Below are 10,505 nucleotides of genomic sequence, written 5' to 3'. Positions count from 1 at the left end.
AGTCCCACAATAGGATGAAACGGCCGTCCAATGCTTCCAGGTTTTCCATGGTGGTCTAGCTTCAATTGACTCACACTTTCAACTATGAAAATAATAAAATATATTTGTTTGAATTCTAAGAAGATTATAAAAAAGTATTTAAGAATTCACTTACTTTATCCTGATATAATTTAAATTCATTTATTTTCTTTTTACTTAATTCAGCATTTAACATTTTTGCTTGATCAATACAATTTCGAAATGATTCTATTTCTTTATTACGTTTATCATGTTCTTTTATACCAAGTTCAAATACTAATTTACATTGATGTGTAAATTTTTCTGAGAAGGTATATTGTTATTATTATCATCATCATTGTTATTAATAATATTCATATAAATTATACAAGTTAAGGTGAATAGTGATGTTAGATCAAATGAAATGAATATTCAAACATTCTCACCAAATAAATAGGAATGATATATTTGTAAAATCTCAGTGAATGAATTTGAAGTAAAATATTTCCTTGAAAAAGCTTGGACCAGATTGTCAGGCGAAACGTTGGATTTACTTCAAATTCATTCGCTGAGATTTTACAAAGATATATTATTCCTATTTAATGTCTTACATCAACTCGGCGCCCAAATACTGTGAAACTATTTGCTCTAATTTAGACGAAAGTTCTTATATATTCTCGACGAATGTTTGTTTTCATTTTTTTGCAAAAATATAACAGTTTCAGTTATATACTTCTCAATACTAGTTCAAGAATAGCATATTGAGTGAACATTAACTCAGTGCAACCAACTCAGTTCAACTGTCAATGATTCACGATATTGTTAAATTACTCAAATTTGTATCGTTTAAATCTAATAACTTACAGTTATAAAGCACTATACAACAGTGTTCTCTATGGACATTTATAATAGTGTATATTGATTAATGACTGTCAGATATACTGTTAGTTTACATGCTGAGATTTTCTTTACCATCAAACAATCAGATATGATGTATATACATGGATAATTTAAATGATCAGAGTTTTATACTAATTCAATCCATACCATAATGCTTACTACTTAATTTTCAACTGGTAAATCACAGAATTGAATTCCGATTCGTTTACTTTAGTTTAGATATCTGGGTCATCTTAGAAACTGTTACATAACTAAAGTGTGTCACTCAAAGTCTAGTACATTAACATATACTTGACCAATATATCACATGAATATAATATATTCATTTTCAACTACGGTCGATTGCATAATCAAATTTTAGATGTCACTAGGAAATTTAAACTATAAATAGGTTATAATCGAGTCATATCTACTGACAAAGAAAGTTATTTTTCATGTTTAACATCACAATCATTTCTTTGACTTTTCTCATTCTTCATACAATTCGATTATCAAAATTTTTTTTCATTTGTTCTTTAATTTTTTAATAAACCGAAAAAGATTACTATACCATTGTTAGTAAATAGAAAATTCATTTATTCACTAGAATTTCGATTATTTAATGATAATATTAGGGTTCATATATATAGTTCTTCATAGTTCATAGTTCTTCAAAAATTTTGAACATTTTTCATATATTACTGGCTCATTCAAATTTTCTTACTATTCAAAAATCAATATCTGAATATCCAGCCGACGAGTCCTAAATGAGACGAAATGCGCGTTCTGAATTCTACTACTAGCCACCATCCATCTTTGCTTGTAATATTGTATACCGTTTAACTTCTTAATCATTTTGAGGAGACAATCTTTAAATTATGATAAATAATAAACATAAGCTACATAAATTAATAATATAGTTGATGCTTTTTTGTAGAGATATCGATAGTTTGAATAAAGCTAACGTAACAGATTGATATCACTTGAAAAATCTAGTGATCTAAAGGTATGGTGATCGCTGCGAGATCTAAAGTTTTCGAGTTCAATTTCGTATAGGGTAGTGGAAACACAATATCATGTAGTTCTTGAATAGGTGGAAACAACTGTTCATTGCTCCCGGGTTATTCGCTGTTCTCTAGATGATGATCAAATGACATATCGTAATCACAGTTCTGAGATGAAGATCTGTAGATCAGGAGGAGGATTCTGGAAAAGGATCCACCCGGCTAGATTGTCTACTCTTTATTGACATCAAATTCGATTATTTGTTGTTCATAGTTGTGCTAACATTATTTGGTTGGGTTCCCTTACCTTGCAATTTTGTATCATTCTTCTTATTGACTGAAGGATTGGGTCTATTTTAAAACATCCAATGATTAATGGGTGACATGCATGTAAAGATTCCCTGGATCATTGGTTTTGAGTAGGAATGTAGTCTTGTTTGAGCTTTGGCTCAGTTGAGATAAGTAGGGCTATTACTTCAAAAAATACTATCAGTTCTTCAATAGTTTTAATATTTCTAGTTTTAACATAACATTCCATTGTCGTTTGATTCAGGTACAGATAAACACGCTTCCTGTACGTTTGTCCAACCTGCTACTCAAGTGCGATGACTAAGAATGACTGAATAGCTGTTGGTGGAAAGCTAAATGAAGTATATTTATATATATTTTTTAGATCTGAACAAAGATATAAAGGCTAAGACTGTGGATAACTGACTTCATCCAGTAGCGTGCCTTATTTATTATATCTCAGTGCTTGGTATTTGGATGGGATGCAAGCACAGGCACGTGATACTACTAGACTTGCTCAGTCTATCGCATATATAAATAATAAATAATTGTCGAGTATTCAATAAGTGAACCAGAAAAAGGATATAATTCAATACTGTTGTACAATTCAGGAACTACCAATAATTCTCTGCCATCAGGATCATCAGTAAATAGTTTTTGAAAAATATTTTCATCAACCATACCATCAATAAATGCTTGTTTATATAGTTCTATTTTAGCTTGGTTTTCAACACGTTCTTTATCTAATTTCAATTGAGTCTCTTCTTCACTTACAATTTCATCAATTTCTAGTTGATATTTTTCATAAGCTTTGGATTTCTGTAATGAAAGGAAATCTAGAATTTTGATTTCATTGAATGAGAAATTGGTAGAGAGATGAAAAGAAAGGATAAAATGGGACAGAAAACAGACAGGACAAACTAAAGAGAAATTAAAAGTGGGAGTTTATCTTTTAGATATCATTGAATAAGTTATCTATTAGAGGAAAAACTGTCATATTAGGTCATTTAAATATGTATTCACCAGTTTTTGCTTTCCCCTGAAGACCATGTTTTATTGGCAGCACAGAGTGTGTTCTTTTCTAAAGTTTATCCGAAAACTACTCAGTATTGGTATCTAAAGATGAATGCAAACCAGTCAATGGTTAGATTATTGACCATTTGATCAATGCCTGCTACCTATCTCAACTAGAATCCTCACTCAAAATTATTCAGGCAGACTGGTTTTAAGGGGAGTTGAATAAGAAACTGGTGCATAAAGGAGGCTATAATAACCTATCAGATCAATCAAGCTTTTTGAGTTCAGAACAGGTATGTTCAATCATCTATTTCATCATAGTTTTAACACTCCTTTCTCAAATCGAGGTTTTGACACATGTTCTTCCTTATATTCGACTATTGAACAGCCATTCACTCCTCTTCTTTCGATATTATCTTCATTCTTATCACCTATTGACTATTAAACAATTTCACTCGATACTTGAAATGACTAACTTTTGGTACCTCTGCCAATAATTCAACAGTCTTCAATTTTATCATAGAATTCTATGTGCAAAATAGATACAAATACAACTGTACAGCCTTAACGAAAAAAAATTTTCTCGCTGAAATAGCATTGTTTAGCCTAATATTGAGCAACTTATATCATTGTCAATCATTCTTGAACAATTAACTTATCGTACTTTTTCGTAGTTACATGTGTAATATATTTAAGCACTTACATGAACTCGTGACATTTAATCGATTTATTATTCTTCTCCTGACACACTTAATGGTTTATTGTTATTTCTTGTGAGTTTATTCCACGTTTGTTCACGTGCAATAATTTATATTTATAGCTTGCATGGAATAGTTGCTTGTCATTATTGAATTTGACACAGATAACTAAACTACTACCTAGTTTATCGTGTGTCTCTTTATAAACTATCTTTAATAACTATTACAAGAAGTAATTCCTTATTGATCGTATATAGACGCATGTAAAAACCTTGGAAATCTTACTAATTGAAATTTGGAAAATATTTAGCTGGTGTTTTTACTGATAATAGTACAATATTATGAAATAATCTACTGCAGTGATTTATAATTTTAAACACAACTCAATCTTTTTGTCTGAATCCTTAGCAAAAATTTAAAAAGATGAAATAGGTGAACTTAGAAAAGAACTTCAGAAAACAGCTTACAAGTTTATCGTCGGTTCTTTGATAGTCTAAATAAAATAAATTGGGTAGCATAGCATGAATATACAACTTGTAGCCATCGTTTTTACTAATTGGATTACCATGTAAACATACTGATTGTAAATGGCGGAATTGACGTAAATATTTTATCTGTATGAAATGAAAATGTTGATTTCAAAAAAAAACGTTAGTCTAATTCATTTTCTTAATCTTCTAATGAACAAAAATTAACACTGAAATATTTGCAAATAAAAAAATGTGACATATTAATACAGAGATGGATAGGTAGGTTTGATTAAGTTAGTTAGTTTTCAGTATGGATTAATAACAGTAGATAAACGATTGAAAATCGATAATCAAGAAATATCTTGTTCATATCAGACCTGGATATTCTAGGTTCGATTTCATATGGGCGTGTAAGTGCGTGTCATCCTGAAATTGCACAATTGAATGATATAAATATGCAATACCTTTTTGGTTTGCACTGATTTTTCGGAAAGTTAAGACGAATGACCAATTAGGAATGAGGATTTTAGTTGTTAAGATAAATGGAAGTGCTAATCGATAAATAAAATGTGATAATATCATGTGGTTTAGATATGGATGCCCATGAAAGCAAATAAACTAATAATAATGGCAATACCAATAGCTAAAAGAATAAATCTTGTTTGAACAAAATAATATACATACACACATATTATTAAGAGGAAAATAAATACGAATAAATGTCATAGGCAACTGGACGGAATCGGTTTCGCAAGTTACTCGCTCTCCAATGAATTAAGACCTGACTTTAAGGTTTGGTTCTTGGCCGTAATATCACGTCTATCTACGAGATGATGAGTGATCCTTTTGTGATAACATCGGTAAAAATATAGTACTTTTGAGGTGTTTCATATATACTCCAGTCTTCATGCAAATCATGTTCCCAACCCATTTATAGATTACGGCTGCATTACTGACATAAAATTTAAGACACTTTTCGGCGATTGCTTGATTCTCAGAAGTAAATAAATTCTTACCTAGTTATAACTTTAAATATACTTCAGCGGTTAAGAATAGGTCTGTGAACCCCCGTTTTGAATCGAACTTAATGTTTGAGAGTTAGTGATAATTTCCAATTGCTCGTATTAAAGTAAGTGGAGAGATTTTTAAAATTGTAGTCCAGTAGTCGAAAGTCAAACAATATACCATATATACCATCATGTTTTACTAAACACTTGAAGCATATCCCTGATATTATGAAGTACAATTAGCATATGATGCGGAATTTCTTCGAGGTAATAATTATTGATAACTTTGACATTACTCATGCTTAACGATCAATCTTGTTCACCTAATGAATAGAATTAATAATGTTCAAACTCCAATTAGTGTGTTGTGATTTGAGTTATTTCTTTTATTGAAAAGTAAACCCGTATAATATTTATACATATATATTCTAGTGCCATAGAGTGGATTTGATATTCACTTGTTATTAACTATCATTACTATGGTTTCACTTGATAATTTCTAATAAACTAAGGATTGGATAGATTATTCATAATAAAACTAATAGTAAATTTATAATATCCATATGAGTAGATAATTAAATTTCTGACGCTTAGCAACTTAGTGTAAGCCACTTCTTTGGAGTGACGTAAAACGTCAAAAATATAACTTTTTAAATTCCATAAAAAATCGGAATATTTGGCAAAGTTCAATTAGTAATTATATTAAAATCTGTTAATTACAAATTACTAGCTTGCAAACACTTTTTATTTGGATTTTAATAACCGCTTTTTGAATCACTTACTGATAATTTTACAAACCACAAATGAAGATGTAAATACCTATTACATCTTTTGATTCAATCGGTTGTATCATCTACTTAACGTACATTTATATTTTACATCAAATTCATAATGTTAACTTGTCAATTAAATGAGTTCCAAATAACGAATAGAACAGTGAAACACTGATATGAAAATAAAATAATCAATTAGTAATCGCATCAAAAGAGCCAAGCGTCAAAAACTGAGAGTATAAGGTGATATTGATATAAATGAGGAACATACATTTAGCATGCGGTGGATTATATTTTAGTGGTACTCTTAAAGCTATTGTAAAATGTAATCCAATGTGAAATCTAGAAACCTTGTTTTTGCCATCTATACTCTTAAACACATACTAATGAATAGTTTTGCTTACATTAGACAATTCAGTAATATAGTTGTTACCAACTGAAAACACTTGTAATTTTTTCAAATTTTCCATATTTTCTAATGATGTAATTCGGTTATTGTACAATGTTAAATCTTCTAAATTTACCAAATTTTGTAAGCCGTCAATTTTTTCAATATTATTAAATGATAAATCTAAAGGATATAAAAGTAGTTATTATGTTTCACCATCGAATTACATTCTTACCAAGCCAACGTAAGTGAGTTAAATGATCAATGCCTTCAATTTGTTCTATGATGTTATTATCAAGTTGCAACTTAACAAGTGACTTAAATGCCCACAAGTTATCGATTTTTAAAATGTCTAGTTAATTGCATAACAATAGAATTGGAAACTCGTTTACTTTTATAATCCAATCTCAGATGTGTAACATTTTCAAAATGGATTCCATCTTGTTTCGCAAGTTCACTCACAGTTCCTTTTTTTAATAGTGAAAGTATAGCATCATTTAGCAACTGCTTATCGATCACTGTTGGTTCATAATTGTCATACAATCGACTCATTTAGTTGAATTCTAATGAAATACAACAACAAGAAAAATACGAATAAATAATAAAGATAAACGATAAACAATCGAATCATGAGGACAGCAGGCTATATATTCTTTATTTGTGTTATATATTCCCTTATTACAATCTAGTTATCCATAATGCTAAGTACTCTTGGGCACAAATTCAGTTGACAGGTCCCTAATTTAGAACACGGTTGAACAGGGACGAAATTATGTTCCAAATAACAAGGGTAGATGGAAGTAAGAAGCACAATAAGAGAAGTGTCAGTATATTTACGGTTTTTACATGAGATTCTAGAATCTTGTCTGGGTATCGACTAGCGCTGATTGGTTAAGAAATAGCTAATCAGCGTGCACCTATACAATCGTACATGGGACGTCTTTAACCCCATCTATGTCCCATTAACAATTTGATCTTCATAAATGGGAGATGAATCTTATTTATCTGATTATGTCATGATGATAGTTTGAGACTGGAAATATGCCACTTATTAATGCATACTATTTGTCTTTGACTTATATTTTTTTCGAACATAATGTTCGGATTCTGTCGATGAAAGCCTTATTAACTTGTACTCTGACTGCATCGGTTTTCGTGAGCAGTGGCATCGTTTCACATAGCACCAATCAAAAGTGTATCAGTTATTAAGATTTCTGTCGACGTACTGAACAAATGTTCGTACGGTGAATACTTCGATGATGACCTCAACAAACTGGGAAAGAGGTTCGGAAAACAGTTCATAATAATAATTCGTCGCTTATCCTTAGTATTTTCAGCATTGGTTGAATAGTCTTTCAGACGACTGAACTGACGAAAGAACCAGTCATATATGGTTGACTTGTGGCAGTTGTTTACTTAGTTCCTTGCTATCAAGAATCAGTACTTGAGAATTTTTATTCTTCCGCTAATTTACTTCAAAGAATAACCAAAACAACTTTATTTGTCTTATCGCGCAAGAATGGAGGTGGAAATAAGAGTAAACATCTTAATTTCCGGTTTCTGCTTCCAAGTAAGAGAAATCTGAAATTTTAATCTATTTCAACATCTTCGGATTTTCACTCTTAGAATTAGCTATAAGGTTAGTGTAACAAACATCAAGTTCAGCACGAAGTCTTACGCTTTCGCTAACACTATTATCGACAACATAAAAACAACAATCTCTATATGTTTAGCCTTTTCAAAAAAATGCTAACAAGAGTACTCTTTATCTGCTTCGCAGCATTCTACGTGAAGGATAAGTAATTATATAAATACTTTGAATATAGGGTCCAGTACAACAATATTCAGAACCTAAGGGTTGATAAATGAATAATAACCTAGAATTTTAACAAATTAAGGGGCATATAGACCTCATAAATTTGCGGTTATGAAGCTTAGGTAATAAAATGTCTTGTTATTGAGAGCATGTAGTAAGCAACTAGATCAGATGGCTGTCATTGTCAAAAAGGTAATTTCACCGATGAGTAAAGTATTTGTCCTTCAGTTATTAAGCTCAAGACGCGTTTCAATCACCACGGGAGATCGTCATCTGTCAACGAAAAAAACTTTGCGGATCTGTATGACATCGCGACGCAAAGGTATTTTCGTGACATGAGAGACAAATTACAAAAGCGTCATCGAAGAAAACAAGAACATGTACGTTTTAATTTGAAGTCATCACTATTCTCTACTGTTCTATGGGTAAAATCTTCAGTGTTAACGAACATAACCGTAAGTAAAACTTCATGAAGCTATGGCGAAAATTTGAAGCAAAAGTAGATAAATCAGTGTGTATTCAAGAGAAAAGTAGACCGTTAAGGCGAAAAGTACACATTCACCGGAATAAATAGAAACGTCTGCATTATTTCCTCTGGACTGACAAAAAATCAGACATTAAAAAGCGTTTCCCTATTATTCTCTCCTTACTTTTCGAAGCATTTTCCATTTTATTGGTTAACCAATTGCTTGGGTAATTAAGCTTATTGGCCTATTCAGTCAATTACTCACTACTCTTTACTTCTTTAAGCAACCTCCAGTGAGAAATCATATGAACAGATGTGATTAACGAATTTTTTCCTTATTTAGTAGGCTATTTTCAAAGAAACAAAAACTCAATAGAATAGAATTATTCAACGAACTACCAATAAATCACTATAGCTTTCAAGTCATATGGTGCGTTTAAACAATACGGGCATGCAGCAGCCAATATCCAATATTTTTGTACGAGCTAACATAACTCAACTAGTTTTGTTGTGCTTACTTGATGCTAAGGCACTGTTACAATTATTTGTTTTAGCCACCTGATTATATTATTCTGGGTGAATTTGTCAGAGATTCTCCATCTCCTCTGATTGTTGCTGATAACGGTTCGAAAACAGATGATACTCAGATAGCCAATCAAGATTATGTTTCCATTCGCACACCATTCAACACTAAAGATAATCTAAATAAGAATGATGTTGCAGAGTGTGATATACCTGTTAAAAAATAAAGGTTGGCGTTGTGAGATATCTGTCCAATTTTTTTATCATGTCGCCTAGTGGTATGTATATATATGGACATGAAGAATAAAATAGTATTGTTAATAAGTATGTTTGTTTTTCTGCGATTTGTGTCGTTGGTGAGTAGCAGGGATATAGTTTCCTTTGCTAAGCTTGGTTGAATAATTCTGTTACATAGAAGGATATCTTCATTTCTTCTGTGTAGATTTGAGTCTTCTTAATCCTATCCGGGAATCGCATGAGAGATTCAATGGAATGATTAAATGAATCCATGAAATACTTAAATATCCATGAAAATCCTCTCAGAAAATTGTGCTGTTTTATGGTGAGTGCTACAACTGGACGTAGTGGAATGCTTGAATTATGTATTTACGGCCTAACATAGAATCAAGACAGTACTGGTCCACTGGATTCGATTATGCATTGATCCCGCTCTGGCATTTTTTTCTGTATTTACAAGCCTGTTTGAAGTCCTTGAAATTTGTTTGCCTGATCCGTTTACTGGATTTGTGTCAATTGGTTTTTATATGCTTTTATCCTCAAGTAGTTCCTTGACTTTCTTAATGTATTTAGCCTTGTCTATTATCACTGTATTGCATCCCTCGTTCCCTAGGACTTTAACTATATCTTCCATACTTCTGAGTTTCTTTGAAGCATTTAGTTGTTATAAGGTCCATTTGGTTTTTTCTATCTCCTGTTCAGCTAGCAGTACTATTATTTAAGTTAATTCCTGTTGAGTTTCTTCATTTATTCCGACAGTTTTGAGTGTTGACTTCAGTACGGCTAAGAATTTTAGTTTCCTGTCTTCGCTTGCGTTCTAGTTTATTCCTTTTTAGAGTGGATTTTCTCCTATGTACGCCAGCAGTTGTCTTAACAGGCAGATTACGCAGTTTGTGTTTTATTCTTTAGGTGGTTTTGAAATCTTGATTAGATTTTTCTGGAA

General features: G+C 31.3%; 2 protein-coding genes across 2 annotated transcripts in view; one reads left to right on the top strand and one right to left on the bottom strand.

The window, feature by feature from the left end:
* Smp_076540 (hypothetical protein) overlaps nucleotides 1–7,073 on the bottom strand; it is a gene marked incomplete at its 5' end in the record, with an annotated part of 10,984 nt that extends 3,911 nt beyond the window's left edge. Inside the window, 6 exons of the mRNA XM_018799030.1 lie at nucleotides 155–321; nucleotides 2,741–2,987; nucleotides 4,351–4,497; nucleotides 6,538–6,704; nucleotides 6,757–6,873; nucleotides 6,914–7,073. Of these exons, the coding sequence (XP_018646635.1) occupies nucleotides 155–321; nucleotides 2,741–2,987; nucleotides 4,351–4,497; nucleotides 6,538–6,704; nucleotides 6,757–6,873; nucleotides 6,914–7,073 (1,005 nt within the window). The remainder of the gene's footprint in view (nucleotides 1–154; nucleotides 322–2,740; nucleotides 2,988–4,350; nucleotides 4,498–6,537; nucleotides 6,705–6,756; nucleotides 6,874–6,913) is intronic.
* Nucleotides 7,074–8,508: 1,435 nt separating this feature from the next.
* Smp_076550 (hypothetical protein) lies at nucleotides 8,509–9,552 on the top strand (the record flags this gene model as incomplete). Its single annotated transcript, XM_018799019.1, has 2 exons — nucleotides 8,509–8,529; nucleotides 9,358–9,552. The coding sequence occupies 2 exons, from the start codon at nucleotides 8,509–8,511 to the stop codon at nucleotides 9,550–9,552; spliced, it is 216 nt and encodes a 71-aa protein (XP_018646634.1).
* Between the last annotated feature and the right edge of the window lie 953 nt (nucleotides 9,553–10,505).

The sequence above is a fragment of the Schistosoma mansoni genome (genome assembly GCF_000237925.1).
Source record: "Schistosoma mansoni, WGS project CABG00000000 data, supercontig 0149, strain Puerto Rico, whole genome shotgun sequence".
NCBI classification, from domain to species: Eukaryota; Metazoa; Platyhelminthes; class Trematoda; order Strigeidida; family Schistosomatidae; genus Schistosoma; species Schistosoma mansoni.
Note: the sequence above shows the minus strand (reverse complement) of the source record. Positions and strands in the feature narration are given on the sequence as shown.